We start from the raw sequence: 21,309 nt of genomic DNA on the forward strand, positions 1-21,309 counted from the left end.
GATGGAGTTAGGAGTGAGCGTTTAACCTGTCAAACATACGAGAATTTCCCCTATTATTGTAGATTCGGATTGGAAATTACATTTTCTACAAGTAATGACTACGAGCAATTCTAGGAGATTTCGATGATTCGATTTTTTTTGTATTTTTTAATCCAGCTGAAACTGTTTTGGTGCCTTTGGTTTGCCCAAAGAAGCAATTTTGCATCATTAGTTTGTCCATATAATTTTCCATACAAATTTAGCAGCTTCAAAAATAATATATGAAAATTAAAAAATCTGTATCTTTTTTTCTGTAATTTTCTGATCGATTTGGTGTCTTTGGCAAAGTTGTAGGTATGAATAAGGACTACACTTAAAAAAATGATACACTGTAAAATTTTGGTGATTTTCAATTTCATTTTTTGTCACTTGATTTTCAAGAAAAAAACTATTTTAATTTTTTTTCTGATATGTTTTAGGGGACGTTAAACATCGTCATGAAATTTTCCGATTTTTTCGAAAACAATATTTTATTTTATTTGAAATCAGGACTAACATTTCAATAGGGCAAGACACTAAATATTACGCCCTTTTGAAATGTTAGTCCTGATTAAAAAAAAATAAAAATATTGTTTTCGAAAGGATCGGAAAATTTCAAGAAATTAACATTGAAAATCGGACCATTAGTTGCTGAGATATCGACATTTAAAAATGGTTGGTTGTTTGGGTGAGACTTAGAAAACATCAATTTCCTGTTTATAAATCTTTGGATGACAATATCTCAGCAGCTAAGGGTCGTAGCAACAAAGTTCAAAAAGCAAAATATAAAGAATTTTCTCAGCCTTGTATTTTTTTTCAAAAGTGGGCAAACACGGGCGCTAATTTAAAAAAATAATGAATAACGGCGACTATTTTCAAAAAAAAAGTTACCTAAAAATGGCCTTAACTTGAAAACGGTGTCTCGTATCAAAATTTCACTAAAGTACTTTTTTTATTGCAAATTTGATTTTACATCGAAAAATGAAGTTGAAAATTTTTTGCGACAAATATTTCTATTTTTTGAAAAAATCAGAACTGATTCAAAAAATCATAACTCGGTAAAACATTTTTTGCACATCCTGGAAATTTCCGAAAAGTTGGCATTTTATGTCCCCTTAAACATATAAAAAAGGTTTTTTTTTGCAAATCAAGTTTTAGTTACAAAAAGTTATATAGAAAATCATCAAATTTGTTTTAACCGTGAATCATTTTTTTCAGTGTAGTCCATATCTATACCTACAACTTTGCCGAAAACATCAAATCGATCAAAAAATCCTTCAAAAGATACAGATTTTTGAATTTTATGCATCATTTTTGTATGGACAGCAGCCAAATTTGTATGGAAAATTATATGGGCAAACAAATGTTGCAAAATGGCTTCTTTGGTCATACCGAAGGCACCAAAAAAATTTAAGCCAAATTAAAAAATACAAAAAAAAATAAATGACTGATTTCGTAGAGAATTGCTCTACGGTAAACTAATTTTAAGTCGAACTTTTCATTTCACAAATTAATAAGTAATATTTTAGTTACTATAAACATTTGTAATGGTTAATCCAGCCGCGATTAAAATGAAGATTCTACCAGCCAAAACGTGTCGTTTTTGTTGCTGGAGAATGTGTCATTATTGTCCGTTTCTCTCGAAGGTACACGCCGCGCGGCATTCCATAATGTGCCGCAGATATTGTTGCCAGCAATTTTCTGCACTTTTGGTGCAATAAAAAACATTGCCGGCAACAATGCCATGCAATTCGAAGAAGAAGATCAACAAAAACAAAACGCACAGTATGGGATTTGACAGCGCGCATTTGCCGAAAGTGCGGCGCGTTGTTTCGAGGCTGGTATGCCGCGTGTCCTTTTCGGGAATACGCGCAATAACATTTTGAATGTGTCGGTATGCAGAGAAACTTTTGAAATTGAGTTCGAAATAGACATAATTAAAAATGGCAATCTGTCATCGTGAAATAAAAACTCGTGTGCAACTTAAAACGTATATCAACGGCAGCTATATTTTCCATTCACATCTCTTTTATTTTGTTTAAATTGTTTTCTAGTTTAACTTATCTGCTCGGTGCGTCCCGAGCAGGACACTTACTCTGAAAATAAATAAAACGCCGACAGTATGCTGAAAAACCCCAAAAGCCAAATTGTGTGAGTTTTGTTCTTCTTCTTCTTCTGTGTATTGCTGGTGATACGTTCAACCTTTTTTTTCTATTAAGTTTAAGTAGCAAATGTTTGTGGTGGTATCCGAAAATTAGATCATTGTTACCAAAGAGAGGGAAAATGATCCGCTCCTCGTTTACTGTCAGAACAAATAATAATAACTTAACAAATCCTTAAACTGATGCACTTCTCTACAATCCACGTTAGCTTTATTGTTGGGTTATATATTTACAACGTGCCCTGAACAATGGAACCGGCTGTACATGGGGCGTGATGTTTCATGTTGATGACTTTGGTTTTTTTTTCTTTTTTGACGGAAGTGGATATTGGGTTTCGTCATTGTTTTGCTGATAGTTTGCATTTTAGGACAAAAAGAGAGAAAATGAGAAGGAGGTTTGATTTAGTTGGTTGTTTGAACGCTTTTTCCAGCGTTTGTCGCTCGTCTGGTTTTCTTTATTTGTTTCGATTTGATCGTTTACGTTTAAAGTTACGATACGGCCCTAACTAGAGTGCGGAACGCGGCTGGCTGGCTGGCTGGCTGACTGACTGACTGGATGTTCGATTCTGGTCCGGCAAGTACTCAAAGTAGTTAGGATGACTTAAGATTAATCTTTTTCGCATCTTTTGTATATCAGTACAATATGTCTACTAAAAATGCATGGCTTTAATTTTTACAAGTTTTGTGTGAGTGTTTATTTTTATTTGTTTTCTTCTTTGACTGCACGTGTACTTTATTTTTGTTTGTATTAATCTACAATTTGAAATAATGTTTTACTAAATCGATTCGCAAATGAAAGTCCGGTGCTCGCTTTTAGAAGAATGTCTTACATGGTGAAGGTCGAGTGCCGTAAATTGTGATTTGATTTCTAATGAAAGATTGCTTTTGGGTCAAGTTTTTACGATTTTTCCTAGAATTAGAGAGTTTATTCTTTGCTCATGAAATTTGTCATTACAATTGTTTCAAAAATAGTTCGTCTCTAAGTCTAAACCTATAAAATATGTCAAAAAATGTCTTGCGACAGTACGATCTGTCAAAGGACTGGACTGGAGCTAAGTGCGCGGGAAGGAAGGGGAAGAAAGGGATGTGAAAGAAAAAGAAGTTGGACCTAGTTCTGTTTGGGATGCTGAACCGGTGGCGGAGGTGCCGGCTTGAAGCACTGCAGCAGGAACGCCGTATAGACGATGAACCCGAGGGCAGTTGCGATACAACCGTACATCAAGATGTTCAGCTCGGGCTGGCGGAAGCGGTTCTTCCGGAGCCACTCCAGCACGTCCTGCTCGTCGTACATGTCCCCCCGGTAGATGCTGGGGAACCGCTTGCGGAAGTACACGATGGCCGGCAGCTTGGTGACGCCCCACTTCCGGGCGTACCGCGTGTCTCCCATCTTGACGAACGTGATGTCCAGGTTGTCGGTTTCGCTGTCGATCAGCTCGAGCCGCTCCAGCACGGCGTCGCTTTCCGCGTGATCGTCCTCAACTGAAGGTTTGAATGAATGTTAGATCTGACAACTCTATAATGAATTCAAAGCATCCAACACTTACAGAAGAATACCGCCAGGAACTCGTTCTCATCGAGCAGCTTGTTCAGCATCTTGCGGTTCACCTCTTCGATCTCGTTCTTGATCTCGAACACATCCTGCGACGTCAGCCAGTTCATCACCCGCTGGTGGTCGTGCATGTCACCGTCGTACAGCATCGGCAGTTGCTTCCTAATGTTTACAAAATGTTCTTGTTTCAGATCAGTCCAATAGAACACTGATAATAAATCCTACCTGTAGTACACCAGCGACGGAATGGTAGTGATACCGTACTTGTGGGCCGCTTCCAGGCTGGCAACCTTGACGAAATCGATTCCGTACATGTCCACCTCACTGTCGATCATTTCCAGCTCCTCCAGGATGTCCTCGCACTCTTGGCAGTCTTCGTCATCTGAGCGGGAAAAGTAAAGCAAACAATTACTTCCCAACATTCTTCCCGGAATATCCCGCAAAACTCACAGTAGAACACGCAGAGCAGCGGCGACTGTTCCATCAGCCTGTCCAGCATCCGTTCGTTGACTTCCTCGATCTCGTCAGCCAGCTCGCGGTTGTCATCGTCGATGAGCCACTCCAGCACGGACTGTTCGCTCTGCAGGTCACCTTCGTAGATCAGCGGGTTACCGTTTCTGCAAGGAATCGTTCGTGAGAAACAAGTAATTGTTTGAAAGTTGTTTCTGAGCAGTACCTGAAGTAAACTAGCGCCGGGAAGGTCTTGATCGAGTAACGCTTCGCCAGCTGTGGATCCTGGATCTTGACCATGTGGATACCGAACACGTCCAGCTCGTCGTCGATCACCTCCAGTCCTTCGAGAATTTGATCGCAGATGTTGCAGTTGATCTTGTCTGTTTGTGGGAACAGAGGGAACCAGATAGAGGTGTTAGGCAATGCAACTGCGCTGGAGACCAACATTGAGTGCTTAGTCTAGCGATTGTGACGCATGCAAAAGGTTTTGGTGTTGTTGGATGACCCACACGGGCAACAGGAGTAGGAGAAAGCATGAAATCTTTATAGGATGTTCTAACTAAGTGTCTACCTCTATTTGTTGCAAAAAATGTCAAGCTTTTCCTAATCCTACAAACCAATAATAACCAATTCTTTCATTTAATTTCAGATCATGACGCATTACCACACAACAAGTTGAAATGGACATTCCAGGTAAGTGATGAAATTCTTAGCTTTCAAGAAATATGATGACAAACAATGTTCTACTGCTGCTCTAAAGATCGCATGCCGTCATGCTGTCGCTGCAAGTGCCGCATGCCCGTAAGTACAGACAGTGGAAGTTAGCTCGAGTTACTCAAGGCAAGATGGCATATAAAGAAGTAGGTACAACTGCCGAAGGCTTTCATTCAGTGTGGTTAAAACGACAAGCAAATGAAGATGGGCTGGGGTCATCCACGTATTCGGGATCAGTTCAGAGCGCATTTTGGCAAGCGGACGGTATAGGAGACAAATACAATGGAAGACAACATCCTGGTGGTTACACCGGCGCGATAGTTAGAGATCACAGGGGTTTGGAGTTCTGCATTTTGGAAGAGTTTGAGGTTGATAGCTAGACAGAGGAGTTTAAGTAGTACACATTTAGAGACATTGGGAACACCTAGGTTTGCACAAGTCAGGCTCAGTATCAGAAACAAGTACATTCAGGTTCGATAGTTTTTGTTTTGTTGGTATTGTTGGATACGCAGGGAAGTTGGGATTTGGCGTCCTTTTCTAGCACCGGACAGCTGCTAATACCTGATACGCCCGCCCGAGTCATTTCCTTTCGCTTGCGCACTTTTTCAGCTGAACAAAAACTTCGGCAGTAAGAGGGTGATTGGTTTTTATCTGGTTGGTTTGTTGGTCGAATCAAAACAATACGTGAGATAGATTTGCTCAATTGGTTGCAAAGTTGTGCAATCGAGGGGTTGTTTGAGTTGGTAGTGTTTTTTTTTGTGGAAGGTAATAAAAGTAATAAAAAGAAACATTAACATTGCAGCTCTCTTTGCTGTGGATGGTTGTTGGTTCTGTGCTGGTGTGCTGTAATCAAAAGGGACATGCAGCGGTGGAGAACGGGGTTTGTGAAACTTACAGAAGTACACGGCAAGATATTGGGTGTCTTCAACCATGGCCTCCAGCATGACTCGGGTGATCAGCTCGATGCGGTCTTCGGTCTTTTGTGTGATGAGCCATTGCAGTACTTCCTCCTCCTCGTCCAGGGACCCTAGCAAAGAAATCAGACTTGTTATCAGCTTCTTCCAGGGTATTGTCGTGCATGCGATCTAACCTTCAAATACATTCGGGACGTTATCCTCAAAGTACACCATTACCGGATACTCGGAGATTCCGTAGTGTTCCGCAATACTAAAGTCATCGGTTTTCACGAACATGATTCCATGGCGGTCGCAATCGTCATCAATGTTTTCCAAAGACTCCAGCACCCCTGAGCACTGCTCGCAATTGTCAGCATCTAGGAGGGAAATAATCTTTGTTTAGCTTGTATTTTGGATGAATACCACGCTCTTGAAAAAAGCAAATCAGGACCACACATAAACAATATCAGTAAATCAGAACAAATTTAGTGTTAGAATGTCAAAGTAAAGATCATGTGGACGCGCGTATGAGAAGATCTGGCTGGTTGAGCATCGATGGTGGTGGTGGTGGGTGTGGATGTGGTAAGAACATAACAAGCGATCGAGTTTTTTTTGTACACAGGTCGAGGAATGCCAAACGGATCCTTTAATACCCTCTGAAGACGCGTTTCCTCCGTCTGCCGCTGATGCCTCCTCGGAGATGGTCTCCTCTGTGGCCTCGGCTGAACCTTCGCTGATCAGGCTTCGCACACCCTTGCGCTCCTTCGCCTTGCGCTGCTTGCGAGCAATCTTGGAGTTGCAAATATCGCAAGTCGTCTTATTCCCTACATTGTTAGTCGTTGTGGTGTGGCACAGTGCAGTTTGTTTTCAATCAATGTGTGTGCAGATGCATAGGTTAAAGAGTGACCAAAACAACATATATTGTTTTACACAGCTTTCAATTGTTCGATTGTGCTACAAAGTTGAGCCTGCACGAGGCGTCTACTTACAGAAATATACAGCCAACGAGCTAGATTCCTCGATCAGGCTCAGCAGCTTGGTTCCGTCCAGATCTTCGATCACGTCACCGCCAGGGTTCTTTTGCGTCATCAACCAGTTGAGAATCTCGTCTTCGTCGTTCAGGTCTCCGGCGTAGATCACCGGATCCTTCGAGGTCAGCTTGAAGAACACAATGCCAGGCAGAGCGTAGATCCCGAACTCCTTCGCCATCTGCTTGTCGTCGATCTTGACAAAATTGATTCCCGCCCCGTCGGCTTCATCGTCAATGTGCTCGATTTCGGCCAACACCCGTGGGCATTGCTTGCAGTCTTCACTGTCTGTAATGCATAAAAAATGCAATCAATCTCAATCGATACAAGAATCCTGGTCTCCACTTACAGAAGAACACTGCCAAGTAGTCCGACGCTTGCCGAATCTTCTGGAACATCTTTCGGTTCACCTTTTCGATGTGGTCGGTCATCTCCATGTTGTGCGGGTTCGTCAACCAGTCGAGCAGCTCCTCCTCGTCGTCGATGTCGCCGTCGTAGTTGATGGGCTTGCCCTTGCGGAAGTACGTCACTCCGGGTGGATTGCGGTAACCGTACTTCTTCGCCATCAGCCGATCCGACGACTTGACCATCAGGATGCCATACTCGGTCGCCTCGTCGTCGATCAACTCCACGTGGCGTAGGATCTTGGGGCTGTCCTCGTCGTCTTCGAGATCTGCAGGAAAAGCGCGTAGTTAGCAATCTTAGTTCATTCGCCATTGACCGTCAGTCCATTACAGAATACTACGGCCACGAAATCCTTCGATTCAATGTACTCGAACATCGTGTCGCGATCAACTTCCTCGATACTTTCGTCGGTCAAGTGGTCCTGGATCCAGTCGAGCACGTCGTACTCGTTCAGCAAGTCCCCTGCAATTCAATTGATTAATGAACTGGAGTCCCGCTTTTTCCGACCGATCTCCCCGATCACAATACTTACATCTTGCAGTGGGCTATTAATCACAATGTTGCTACCAAAGTGTAAAGTGAAAGGGTGAAAATGATTTTTCGAACAACTCGTGGGTGATTGACTGAGAAAAACGTGGTTAGTTTTGTTTGAAGTAAATCAAACCTTTATTAGATTAATGTTTCAAAAATAATAAAAAAAGAGTAAGGCAATAACAGTAAAAATAAATCGTTCTTTAAATTTCTTGCATCTCCTTCTTTAATGTTCTCGCTAATCTGTTTGTTCGCAGCGGTTTTATCATTCGTCCGACCTATAAATTTTTTTAACGAAACTTAGCATCTAGTTATTATTATTCCGAACGATTGCTGCTTCATATTAAGAAATATTTCTAGTCTGTTCAGTTTGAAAGTTGATGAGCTGACATTTGTTTGCCGTTTTTCTAGTGAAAATCTTTCTCCCTGTTCAAGTTGACAGCTTGTTACTATTGTGGGGCTTTAAATACTATTGTTCACATTACGGTTCGCTTTCTCACCTCCTTCTACATTGTGTTTACGCGGTCGAATGCGTAGCCGGTTCCATTTGCGGTTTTGCATTGTCTCTTGTTCGTAATATGCGTGTGTGTGGTTGTTCAATTCCTTTATTTTGTATGTTCTTCGGATCCCAAGATGAATGAAAGTGACAGAAAAAATGTTGCAAAAAATTGATAGTGGACTTTAATCTTTGTTTTTTCCCAATTCTTCATTACAATTTGGCTTTTGTGTTTCAGGGTACTGTAGGCAGAAGAAATACGAAATTAAGGAATGAATCGGTTAGTTTTGTAAATCTGAGATTTTTTTTAATGTTTAACCGCGAGCTTCGTTTGTATGCTCAACGTAGGGATTTCGTTCTCTTTCATTAAACTGAGAAGCCCTACATCATATCTCTGTAGCGCTTTCCTTTCGATTATAAATCTAATCAACAAGATAGCCAACAAAAATCGTATAATAAATACTAGGTTTAGTCGAAGAACTTGACAAAACAATGCCTGCCAATCATTATTATTTACACATGCTTTTCTTTTTATCTATGTTCCACTGTCTGGATAGTCAGGGCAGTGCGTGTGAGCACTCTGATTTGTTCAAGATTTCTTGAGTGTTATTTTTAATGTACTCGATGTAACAACTATGATTCTACTAGGTCAACCGCATAAGAGATCTGTACACATTTCAACGTTTTTTTTTTGCATGATTTCTATGCTCTCTTGGCAGTTTAGTCGTTGTCGTCGTCGTCGTACCTATCAACAACACAGCGTACTGAAGATGCGCTTTTTTTCAAATAGCTAAAAAGTGCAAAAAGTGATCCTGTGTGCATGTTGTGCGTGCGTGTGTGCCTTTTCAGTGTTAGTGCGTGCATGCGTGTGCTAGTGAAGCCCTTACGTGTAGGTGTGTAGTAAAACTATCGAACAAAACGTGTTTGTTTGCAGTCAATTGATTTTTTTTCTTTCGTACAGTTAGCTATATAGTGTAAAGTTATTTGCTGCCGTACTAACTAGTAATTATTTTGTGAAAAAAAAGTTAATTTATAGTAAACTACAGTGCTAGTCTCACTAGGAAATCAACAGATTTGCGTTAAAAATTTTGGCTTAGTGTGTAGGTGATCGCTTTGTAGTAAATATATCTTTTATTTTATTTTTCTTGTGTTGTAAATAACGTACGCAGTCTATTCAAGAATGAACAAAACAGTTTAGTTTATAGCTGGAAAAATAGTTGCTATATGCCGAAAACGTGCGAGGTTTTGAATTGATGCGTTCACATTGGCTTGCTTGCTTGCGTGTGTGCGTGAGTGGTGGCAAAACTATACTGCTGTCTACTGCTTGTGGAGGTGCGCGTGTTTGCTAGTGTTGGTGCGTGTGCTTGTGTTCTCTACTTGGTGTCAAAGGAATTTTCCGTCACCATTTTTTTCTTCATTGCAGGTTGTTTTGATAAGTATACTTAAGCTAAGCTAAGCTAATATTTCTCGACCTTCTTCTTTGATTTTCGTCGCTTGTGACGTGACTGTTAAGATTTTCTGAATTTCTGCTATTTGTTGCCCTAATCAGTGTAGCAATTGTTTAAGAAATATTTCTCGCTCTCTTTTTCTTTTATCTTTGAATCTCTCTTTCACTGTTTGATAATTGGGATGTCAAATTGTAACTCCAACCAACCATTTTACTTAGGTGCATCTGGCGGGGGAAAATAAAGAGAATGGATTTCTTTTAGAACTCGTATTCACAGGGATGGTGGTCTGCGCACACACACAGGATTCGAAGTGTGGGGAGTCTGTAGAATTTTGTTGGTTTTTTTTGGGGAGGTCATTGCTGGTCGAAACATTTGGCATGTTACTGTTGTTCGAGTGAGGATCTCAAAGGAATTGTTTGCATTCCGGTTATCAACTGGATGGATGATATTTTTTTTTGGTTCACTTTAATACAAGCGTAACTAGGATTACTCATAAGTGATGTCATATTGGTAGTTGTGGGCCTTGAAAGGTACACTGTGTCTAGAGATGGTAGATGCTAGGTTAACTCGATTTACCACCAGCCGAGCTTTCCGAACAGTCCCTGCTCGTCGTCATCGTCGTCGTCATCATCGTCGTCCTTTTTACCTTTGCCCTTGGGCTTGGACTTGCCCTTGACTTTGACGTCGATGGGGTTCTTGGCTTGGGCGGCTTTCTTCTCCTTGGCGGCGGCGGCGGTGGCGTCCGCAACGTCCGACAGTTTCTTCTGCTTGAACGCGAACTGGCTCTCAGCTTCGTTGCTGTCCCGTCGGCTGATCTTCTGGGCGGCCATCTGCGTCACGCGGGTATTCTTCTCTACCTTGGCCGGGCAGCATCGGAACGAGTCATCTTCCTTGGCGGACTTTTTGTCCTTCTTGGTAACGCGACCGGCGTGACCCAATCCAACGTAGAAACATTCGTCATCTGTGTGTATACAAAAAACATTTTGTCAGATTTAGTTTGTTTTTGATAGAATTTTGAGGTTCGATTCTCGTACAGCAATACACATTCTGGCACAGAGAATCAGTGAGGGTAGTGAAATTAGAAAGAAATTGCAAATAAAAAAAACTTGATTGCACTTTGCAGATCTTCGCGGGGACAAACAGTAGTTGATTGTTTTGCTTTTCTTTTGATTTATTTTTGTATGCAAATGTTAGTACAATTTTATTATCATTTTCGATTGCTTGTAACATTCTCACTGTAGTTATACGCAATAATTGTACAGAAGAACTCAGGGATGCAACAGTACACTTAGTGAGAGCGATCAAAAGAAAGGTTTCTGAGTTCTCGCAACTATTAGTTAATAGTAGTTGTTTCAAAAGGAAACAAACTGATTCGCGCACAGTGGATGTGTTAAGAGAAGGTTTCTGCAATATACCACGATAGGTATGCCGTTTGTTTTTGTTTTCGAAGCAGCTAATTTATGAATTAACTGACAAAATGTTTTTTGTAGACCAAACCGAATATCTAAGAGTTACAATATCTCGCAAATGCTGGATATTAGCTGGATTAGCTAGGTTTTTACAATATGATAGTTTCGTAGGGTAGAACGTTCCGACTGGCAGTTTCGCGAGGAATCGAGAATCCAAGCATTCAAGGAACAAAAAGGGCAAGAGATAAGACAGCGTAAGATACTGGTAGAGTGAGAGAGATACACTAAAATGAACAGTTGGAGCTGTATGAAAGGCATCTTGACCCAAGATTACATTGCACTGCTTTGCCATTGCCGAGTTTGTTTCATTAACTAAGGGAAAAGCATTTTTGGGAGGTATCTCTAAGGATGATTCTGGACTGTTCCAGGTTTGCCGATTTGTGTGTCAGTTTCACTACGTAGCCACAATGCAATTCAACATAATCTTGAAATTTGCGCTCAATAAGGTCAGCCTACGATCCTAACTTTTTCTTTTTATTTTACTGTTATTGCCATACTCGTTTTACTCGATGTAACAATCATTCCCGAAGCGATCAAAAACATTGTGTCAGCTTAAGTCATAAATTGCTCCTACTCCGACAGAAACCCGCTCAATATTCATCGAAAACCGCACTGTACTAACGATTCTGCTAAATGGTAGAATTCTTACCGAGCGATTGTAACGTGATGGTTTTGAACAAACAAAGGCAGTATTAGGCGCGTGGAAGAAAGGATCGTGCAGAGTTTGGTGGAGGGATAGGTCCATAGGCACTTGTAAGGAACACATGCACATAACACTCACGGATGCAAGGCAAACAATGCGAAACGGCGAAACTCCGAGTGATCTCCAACGAGATCCGCTCAGGTTTCGCCGCCCGTTCTGGTGAATTTACACGGTAGTGATGGTGAGTAACATGCAACTGTGATCGTTTCGAGGTACGTGGTAGACGTGTGGTAAGAACGAAACGAACGCTTGCGAAGGAAGATTCCGACCTCAAAAGGATCAACCATAGAGTGTAGTGGCATTAGAGAGGGGTTGACAGGATAGACTGCTTTATTACAAGCCAATAGAGATAGAGAGAGGACTAGTCTAGAGTAGATTTGGGGGGAAATCTCCTTCTGGTAATCTACTGATTATTCTCTAAGAAGGATAAATAGCTTGTAAAGAGCATAGAGTGCAAATTTTAAGTTCTGTCTCGGACTCTGGAAGCTGTAGATCGTAATCCGGTAGATATCTTGTGTTTAGTAAAAATTAAATTTATTTACACGTAGAAAAATGTGTTAAAACGGTGCGGATCTTTAGCCATTTACAGCTCAGTTTAAGGTACCTTCGTCATCTGACTTCCTCTTGTCGGCTTTGGGTTTTACCGGTTCGGCTTTTTCGGGTTGGGGTTTGCTCAGGGGTCTGAACTGTGGTTTGGGCTTTTCTTTGGCATTGTCTTTGGTACTTTTGGACGGAGCAGACTTGGCAGGTTTATTTGTGGCAGAGGCGATGACCGGAGATGGTAATTTGGGGATTGGTTTCAGTTTGCCCGGTTTGGGCTTCCTCTTGTCAATTCTATCTTCCCTGTCGGTGTCTTCAACGGTTTCCCGCTGTTTGGATTTTGCCGGTTTGGGTAGTTTGTTATCTGGAAAACGTTTGAATGAAAGTGTAACTCGAATGAAGGGAAACTGTCTGCAGAAACTAACAACATTAGGCTACAGATCCACTTTGAGAAAAATGCCGTTTGAACGATGAAGACCAATCAAGGTGAAGCGTTTTTGCACTGTACTTATGCTCAAAGAAAGAGATAACTATTCTAGAAGAAAGCCGTGAATTTGGTATCCGTATAACCACTCTACAATCCTCAAAAACAAAAACATGAACATGTATTTATTATTTTGAACGTTTAGAAAACTTATTCAAAATGATGAAAAGCTGTTCGTGTTTCAAACATCTTAAGGATCCATCAATCATTCGAATCTCCACATTCTCGACTTGAGTCTAAAGGGAAACAATGTTAGGAAAGTCATAAGCATACATACTACAGGAAAAAAAGGTGGCAAACGAGACACGTGCAAACACGTGCTCGGTTTTTTGTTTTCAAGCACGGAGGACACCTAACTTTTTGAACCAACAGGCGGCTACAACCACGGTACGACCAATAGAGATGCAAGTGCGTGCACGTGAACCTACATTGAGACAAAGAATCCAACGCAGAGTGCGCGTTCTAGCAAAGATTGGCACTAACACAGGCAGTTTCAACTATCTAGGCAAAGTTAAAAAAAAGGCTGCACCAGAGACACGTACAGCGTGTGTGGGTGTGTGTGTTTATAGTAAGAGCAAGAGTGCAAATGTCTCACTGAGAGGTTACCTAATGGTTTGGGATTGTACAATAGACTGGTAGGGGTGCCTGGCGGCGGTTTCAGGATGGACTTTTCCGGGACACCGGACCGGGCCCGTGCTTCGGCCTGCAGGCGCGCTAGTCGTGCCTCTTCTTCCGGATCAGAGAAATAGACCATCTTGCGTTCTTTCTTCTGACCACCACTGTACTTCAGTTTAATGTCATACTTTCCTGGGGTTTTGGTTTGTTTGGGGTGGTGTTTGGTTGGTATTTAAGATATTCAAAGGTTCGAAAGGAACGATATGATGACAGATTGTATGAAAGAGAGAAGAAAAGCTTTTGAAGCACGGGTTTGCATTTTAAATTTATGATTTGGTGATGGAATGTATTCATTTAAAAACCATTTTATGAAGAGGGATAGGAATTGACTGCAATGGAAGCACCGGGGTCAGAAGCCTTATCATGAGGGTTATAGATTTCCGATTGGAGCAGGAGTTTACGTCACTTGATTGGTTTCTAGAGAGTGGGATCTGGAATGCGATGGGCTCGTTTTCATGGATCAACACGATGTGATAAAGGTCAGGAATTTGTATCAAATTTAAAATAAAATCGTTAGCAACTATTTACACCAAAGGTTCTTACTTTTGTGATCAACTAGCCACTGCAAGATGCGCTTTTCATTTTTGAGATTACCTAAATTGACATGGGAAAGAGAGAAAAATTACACACAGTACAGTTATTGGTCAGATATAAGGGAGATTAGGTTCAAAACACATTTCGGGGGAAAATTATCTTTTGAAATCGCTCATACCATCATACATAATCGGGACTCCAGTTTCGTAATAGACCAAAGCTGGGAACGAGAAGATTCCAATCTCGTGAGCTAATTTCTCATCGTTGGCCTTTACAAACTGAATGTTATGCTTGTCCGTATCATCATCAATGGTCTCCAGCTTCTCCAGAATCTTCGGGCAGGTCTCACACTCATCGTCGTCTGTGGAAAAGTTTACAAGTCAGATATTAACGAACAATGATCATTCCGCAAATATACTCACAGAACAAAACAGCCAAATGTTCAATCTCGTTGACGAGCACCTGGAGCGTCTTGCGGTCAACCGACTCGATCACTTCGGGCTTGGACTCGTACTGCTCCAGCACCCACTCGAGAATCTCCTCCTCGTTCATCAAATCCCCGGCGTAGATGGTACGGAACTTGTGACGGTAGAACACCAGCGCCGGCAGGTCCTCCAGATCGTACTCGTTCTCAATGTCGTCGTCCGAAGTCTTGACGAAATCAATGTCCTTCTCTTCGCACTCGTCATCGATGTTCTCCAGCTCAGTGATGATCTTGAGCGCCTTCTTGTCCTCATCGTGATCTTCGGATAGAGAGTAATGTAATCAAAAGGTTTCGAAGCCACTACCTGCTAAATGCTTACAGAAGAAGACAACAATGTGTTCGTTCTCAGACAGAATCTTCTCCAGCATCTTGATGTTCACTTCCTCGATCTTTCCGGGAATCTCCAGCGTTTCCTCGTCGGTCAACCAGGCCAGGACCTCGTCTTCGTCGTTCAAATCACCAGAGTAAATCAGCGGGTCCTTGTTGCGGAAGAACACCAGCGCTGGCAGGGTCTTGATGCTGTATTTCTTGGCAGTGGCTGTTGAAATTGCCACACGTTATGACTTTTCATTCAGGATATTAGCAAAATCCATGCTACTTACACATATCCTCAGTGGTGACGAAGATGATGCCGGCTTCGTCCAGCTCGTCATCGATGTTCTCCAGATCGTCCAAAATCTTGTCACACTTCTCGCCCTCCTCGCAGGCACCGCTAAAGTACACGCACACGTACTCGTGCTCCTCAATCAGGTCCTGCAGAATCTCGTCGGTGACCTCCTCGATGGTGGCGGAGTACTTTTGCAGCTTGAGCCACTCCAGCACTTCCTCCTCGTTCATCAGGTCACCCTCGTAGATGGCTGGGATTTCATTTTCAAAGTACACCAGCGCCGGCAGATGGTCCAGGCCGTACTCGCGGGCCTCCTCGGCATTGTCCAGACGGGCAATCACGATCTCTTCCTTCTCGAGCTCGTCGTCAATGTTCTCCAGCTCGTTCAACACGCGGATGTCCTGCTTGTCGTCCTTGTCGTCTAAAGAGAAGGTGTTATTAGTAAGTAACGCAGTGTAGCGTATTGACATGAAACTCACAGAAAATGATGGCAACGTGGTCGTACGTGCGCATCAGCTTGTCCTTCATCTCATCGGTAATCTCCGGGATTTCCGAGTGTCTCTTCTGGTGCACCAACCAGCCCAACAGCTCTTCCTCCTTCATCAGATCTCCCTCGTACATGTGAGGAATGCCGCGCTCGAACAGGATCTGAAAATGTCAGTTGTCAAGTTATGACCAGCAGCGTTCACCAACCAACCAAGACTTACCATGGTTGGCAGTTCATCGATGCCCCACTCCTTGGCTTCATTGTCATCATCGATCTTGACGAAAGCGATATCGTTCTGATCGCACTCGTCGTCAATGTTCTCCAGCTCGGCCAGCACCTTCTGCGAAGCCTTGGAGTCCTTGTCGTAGAACAGCACCGCAACGTGTTGCATCTTTTCGATGATCATGTCCAGCATCTCATCGGTGACGTCCTCGATCTCATCCGAGCTGGTCTGGCGGTCGAGCCACTCGAGCACGTCCTCCTCATTCTCCATGTCACCTTCGTACACGGTTGGGACACCCTGCTCGAAGTAAACGAGCTTGGGGAACTTGGTGACGCCGTAGTCCTTGGCTTCCTCAGTGTCGTCCATCTTGACGAAGTTGATGCCCAGCTGGTCGCACTCGTCGTCGATGTTCTCCAGTTCGTTCAGGATCTTGTCGGATTTCTTGTCATTGTTGTCGTCTAGAAGGGGTAAACATCCATGTAGTGTTATTTAAGAAAGCCTTTAAACATTCTTACAGAACAAGACGGCGACAGCCTTGCCCTCCTTGATCAGTTTGTCCAGCATCTCGTCGGTGACATCCTCGATCTCGTCCTTTTCCAGCTGGGACAGAAGCCACTGCAGAATTTCCTCTTCGTCCTCGAGGTCGTCATCGTACACGTTGGGAATCTCCTTCTCGAAATAGACGATGGCCGGGATCTGTACGGGGTTAGGAAAAGTGAACTTGTAGCGCCAGCACAACAATGATTCGGGGTAATTTTAGTGCCTCCTAGGACTAGCAAGTGTTCTGCCTCGGCCGAAGCCGAGGCTTGTGCTCGTCTCCGATCGCGCGGAATGCACTAGACGATGTGAGCACTCAATCAGACGGTACGAAACCTTGCGAGCGCCGTCGAAAGACGGTTTTTGGCACAAGTCACAAGTTAACGGCCCATAAAACTACACGCATGTGTATTAAACGTTCAGCTCGCACGTAGGAAGTAAATTGTTTTAAATATAAACCTCAAAACGCAACAAGTGAGGTGATGAGCCGGGGTCTAATTATATCGGACACTGCAACGAGCCATTGTACTTACATCGTCGATGCCGTATTCCTTGGAAACCTTGGCATCGTCAATCTTGACGAACTGAATTCCATGCTTGGCGCAGTCGTCATCAATGTTCTCCAGCTCTTGCAGAACAGTCTCGGACTGATCGTCTCCTTCGTCGTCTGTGTAGGATTGCAGCTGGTTAGTAAATTTATGCCCGGGTTAATGTACGGTTACACCTACAGAACACTACAACCAGGTTGTCGATGTTTGAGATCAACGTTTTCAGCGTCTTGGCGTTCACCTCCTCGATCACGTCATCCTCATCGCCGGTAGCTTTGTTCTCAACGAGCCATTCCAGCACATCCTCCTCCCTTTGAAGTTCGTCTGTAAACGGAACGGTTGATGGATAAACATCATCGAGGCGTTACATCAGCGCACGTCGTGATTCACTTACGCTCGTAGACGATCGGTGTCTGGTGGCGGTAGTACACCAGCTTCGGCAGTGCTCCAAGGTTGTACTCCTCGGCGAGGTCTTCGTCGTGAATCTTCACGAAACCAATGTCCAGCTCGTCGGCTTCGTCGTCGATGTTCTCCAGCTCCTGCAGGGCCTTGATGCATTTCTTGCACTCGGGCTTGTCTGTTGTGATGGTGAGCCCCAGAAAATGATTAGATTTGCTTGTTTTGGTTGATGCAATTTAAGGATGGTTTTTTTTTGGGTGTTTTGAAGCAGTTTGGTTAGCCAATTTCTCAGGTGTAGTAGTCATTCCTGGGGTGCAATCACTCGTGATGATTCAAGGCAGGTTAGGAATAGACAAACAACCGCACACACGCACACTGGGAAGTTATTTGCAGCGAGGTGAGAGATCAACCAAGAATGGCTGAATTTGGGAATCGGTAGCCAAGATGATGTATCCGTCCTTGGCGTCCATCGTACGTACTCCGAGCGTTTACAGAACATTCGACAGTTGCAAGCCCTGTCTGTTGCTGTCAATCCTAGCTAGCAGTATACATGGGACAGAGGACATTGGCGAATGCGTCGAGAGGTTCAGACGTCGTTTGTGCATGAAGAAGGCATCAACATGCTGTGGGGTAAATTATCCTAAAAATAACCGACCGTCCCATGTGATGTAATTTGCGCGGTGTGCAAACCGTGTTGAACGATCCTCTGTCGTCGTGTGATGGGTTAGTGTAGTGTGATGTTGTATGGTGTGGTAGTGATCACGAAAATTCCCACCGCCAGCAAACAGGTTGTTTCGAGCTCGCCGAGCAGGATAACGAGGGGAAAATGGTTTTGAAATAGTGAAAGTGGTCATGGGGTCGGTTTCGTACAGATTCCCTTCCTTGGTCACGTTGCGTTGCGGTCATAGGTGAGGTCGAGTTCTACACGGCTGGGTCCTCGTCGGCAGTTGGTGTATTAATAATTTTTTATTGTACTTGTAGCCGTTGGTAACGCGGTTCGGGCGGCAATAATGGCCACGTTAGGGCATGGGAAGAAAATATTCTTTTTTTCTTTTTGTGTGCGCTGGTAGAAAGGAAAAATACCCCACCGCCTACCAGCAGCGTGTATAAATAGATATATTCTCCCATTAAAAAATGAACTAACTTTCTCGTGTGTAGAGAGCTCTGGGTGGAGTGGCAGAACTGCCTCGTGTCGGCGCTTGGGACCTGGTTCGGCGCGGTGCGGTTTGGAATGGGTTCAACTCACGTTTGGTGAAAAATTATTGTTTCGCCCGGTGGTACCAAAATTTTTGGCCAAGACTACCGCATTATGGAATTCGAAACCGCGGGTAAACATTCGAAGTTGATTGTTTGCGATGGGGGTATTGCAAACAGTTTGGAGTATACTGCTAGGAAGATAATGGTTTATTTTGAGAAAATGTGTTTACTTATAGTCTTTTGCTTCATAAAATCAATTTGACTGTAATTTAATCTTTTTTTAAATTTGTTTGTTGCAGAGAATTCATATACACAGAAAAAAAAATCATCGTAATATTACACCTGCCAAGGGGTACATCTTTTATATCAGAAAAAAATGTGTATTTTTACTACTTTTCTTGTGTAATGTCGCTTTTCCAGTCTAAATTGAGGTAAAATTACATCATATAAGAAGTAATATTCAACGGTCCAAAACTACAGCTTCCAAATTTACTCATTTTTTTACTGTGTACTATGCATTTTGATTTAAGATTTTTTGAGGAATACATCATTCTAAATAAAATCCAAATGAAAACTTTCATTTTCAGTCTAAAACACATTTGTTAAAAGTTCCGTGCTTTCGTAGTTCAAAATTTAAGGATTTCGAATTGTAAGCGAGTAGTCGTTGGTTCGATTTCTGTCTGGCTCAACGATGTCAGACTCCCTTTAAAGAGCATAAATGGTTTTGGCTTGCAGCGTACTGGATCACTAACATTTCGTCGTAGTTTGTGAATGGTCTCTCCACAGCGTTGGCGTAATGTTTATCGTGTCACAGTTTAGCACAGTGTCATCGGTCGTCGGTCGTTTTCCGTCACGGTCAGTTTTGGCGAAGGTTAGGTTTGAGGATTTTGCTGGACGCACGAGTTGAGGTTCAGCATGTGTGGGTGGCATGAATCACCCCCGGGGCAAAAGTGTGTGTTGGAGAGAATATTTCTCATGGAGACACGTTGTTTAAATTTATAGATTTGCGAATCTGGATTTTGGGGGCGGTTTGGGTTGAAGTTTTCAGGACTAGGTTAATGCGCTGAACAGTTGGAGGTTAGGTCGACAACTCGTTAGAACGTTTTGTTAGGGCGTCAAACAAAATTCAGTAAACAGAGAAAGGAGCTGCCAATGAACAACGAAGAAAACATAAAACTCTTGACGTCACAGGAATTCGAAGGAGATGGTGTTTGAGAAGAACGAAAAGGCGAAATTTTGAACGGGACGGACAGAACAGTGGACACAGAACAGAAAACAATTTCGTTGGAACCTATCGTAGGGTCTTGGGGTACTTTGGGAGTATGGCAAAATGGGAGGTTTCAACGCATTTTCGGTTTTATTGTTGGGGCAAAACTGGGTACACTTACTGTTGTTTCCGGGTGGACAGTTTTCGTGATTTATGCCTACGAGATTGGTTTAGATTTTGGGATATTTGGTTTGGTTTGTGTGTGTTGCAAAACATAATCAACATTCATTTGTGTACAGGCGCGCACACACAAACGTGAGATTGTGTGGGTAAAGCGTTTTATCAACAAGTTATAGAAAAGAGAAAGAAAAAATAAGAAAAATGAAAATTCAACTATTACGTGATCGGTGCTGGTACTAGTTGCCTCAGTTCAGTTTGTACAAATTAATCACAAAACGGTGAAATAGGGAAAGAGGTTGTTATGTTTTCTACTCTACTATCCGTGATTAGGTGACTCCAAAGTGACAGAAAGGAAAAAAAGTAAATCTTCAGTACTATACATCAAATAGTGACAGACGGTGTAGAAAAAGTTTTCCAAGTTGGACACATATAGTAAGAGAGACAGCTTTGAAGAACATAGAGAGCATCTGGGTGCGGAGTCATACACCGGGCCAACTTACAGAAGAGCACGGCTACGTAGTCGGAGTCTTCGATGATTTTCGACAGGATCTTGGCGTTGACTTCCTCGATCCGGTCGGGCAGGTCCATCGCTTCCAGGGAGGTGAGGAAATCCAGCACGCCGGCTTCGTCCATGAGGTCTCCCTCGTAGATGATGGGCTCCTTCTCCCTGTGAAAATATTTAACACGAGATTTGTAAGGGTCTGGGTACTTTAGTTAAAATTCGAATCCAAGATCATTTCTGCTTTCTACGAATATCATGAATTCGTCAAAACTTATCCTAACTGCTTTAATTTTACTTTTTTCCAGACAATAAACGGAACCTTAGAAAAATCATTGTTTAGCATCTGGGAACAGTCCGAATTTTGATTCTTAGTGATCTGAAAATGTGTAATCCAAGATGGCGGCCAATGTGCCGTGCAAAGTCGCAATAACTCACTCGAATTTGTCTGATTTGGGTAGGCTATAAAATAGTCGAATTTAACACATTTCGGTTTGCTCCCCATTCGGTTTTTTAGACATTTGGCATATCGGTTTGTCCATGAAGGTGTTTGGCATAATGGGCGTTTGTCCTAAGTGTTCCAAGGCATCAGGAACAAACCATAAAAAATCAGAAATAAACTTAACAAGATAAATGCAAATATAAATACTAAGAATGAAACAAGAAACAAATAAAACAAGAAGAGTTAAGTTTTTCGTAGAACAAATGTTGCTAAAAATGACTACCTCAATTGTCAAATATTTAAATAGAGCAATTCCAGCTCAAATCAGGAATTTTTCTGGTACTTTTGTACCCGACCCTCTCCGATTTCAATGAAACTTTGTAGACATGTTATCC

At 42.6% G+C, this 21,309-nt stretch overlaps 1 protein-coding gene across 4 annotated transcripts in view; it reads right to left on the reverse strand.

Moving 5' to 3' along the window:
* Nucleotides 1-2,033: 2,033 nt before the first annotated feature.
* LOC6054588 overlaps nucleotides 2,034-21,309 on the reverse strand; it is a 34,916-nt gene continuing 15,640 nt past the window's right edge. Inside the window, exons 3-26 of one of the 4 annotated variants that reach the window (XM_038266036.1) lie at nucleotides 20,474-20,640; nucleotides 19,975-20,010; nucleotides 17,385-17,567; nucleotides 17,171-17,314; nucleotides 16,976-17,109; nucleotides 16,421-16,601; nucleotides 15,903-16,363; nucleotides 15,675-15,843; nucleotides 15,191-15,616; nucleotides 14,908-15,126; nucleotides 14,527-14,847; nucleotides 14,283-14,465; nucleotides 7,555-7,686; nucleotides 7,169-7,492; nucleotides 6,781-7,107; nucleotides 6,445-6,615; nucleotides 5,986-6,168; nucleotides 5,791-5,922; nucleotides 5,457-5,546; nucleotides 4,405-4,561; nucleotides 4,179-4,345; nucleotides 3,954-4,110; nucleotides 3,724-3,890; nucleotides 2,034-3,658 (exon numbers count right to left, since the gene is read on the reverse strand). In XM_038266036.1, coding sequence (XP_038121964.1) covers nucleotides 3,288-3,658; nucleotides 3,724-3,890; nucleotides 3,954-4,110; nucleotides 4,179-4,345; nucleotides 4,405-4,561; nucleotides 5,457-5,546; nucleotides 5,791-5,922; nucleotides 5,986-6,168; nucleotides 6,445-6,615; nucleotides 6,781-7,107; nucleotides 7,169-7,492; nucleotides 7,555-7,686; nucleotides 14,283-14,465; nucleotides 14,527-14,847; nucleotides 14,908-15,126; nucleotides 15,191-15,616; nucleotides 15,675-15,843; nucleotides 15,903-16,363; nucleotides 16,421-16,601; nucleotides 16,976-17,109; nucleotides 17,171-17,314; nucleotides 17,385-17,567; nucleotides 19,975-20,010; nucleotides 20,474-20,640 — 5,002 coding nt within the window. In that variant the 3' untranslated portion in view covers nucleotides 2,034-3,287. The remainder of the gene's footprint in view (nucleotides 3,659-3,723; nucleotides 3,891-3,953; nucleotides 4,111-4,178; nucleotides 4,346-4,404; nucleotides 4,562-5,456; nucleotides 5,547-5,790; nucleotides 5,923-5,985; nucleotides 6,169-6,444; nucleotides 6,616-6,780; nucleotides 7,108-7,168; nucleotides 7,493-7,554; nucleotides 7,687-14,282; nucleotides 14,466-14,526; nucleotides 14,848-14,907; nucleotides 15,127-15,190; nucleotides 15,617-15,674; nucleotides 15,844-15,902; nucleotides 16,364-16,420; nucleotides 16,602-16,975; nucleotides 17,110-17,170; nucleotides 17,315-17,384; nucleotides 17,568-19,974; nucleotides 20,011-20,473; nucleotides 20,641-21,309) is intronic. The other 3 variants (XM_038266038.1, XM_038266037.1, XM_038266039.1) reach the window with 3 other exon arrangements.

The sequence above is a fragment of the Culex quinquefasciatus genome, chromosome 3 (genome assembly GCF_015732765.1).
Source record: "Culex quinquefasciatus strain JHB chromosome 3, VPISU_Cqui_1.0_pri_paternal, whole genome shotgun sequence".
Taxonomy (NCBI): Eukaryota; Metazoa; Arthropoda; class Insecta; order Diptera; family Culicidae; genus Culex; species Culex quinquefasciatus.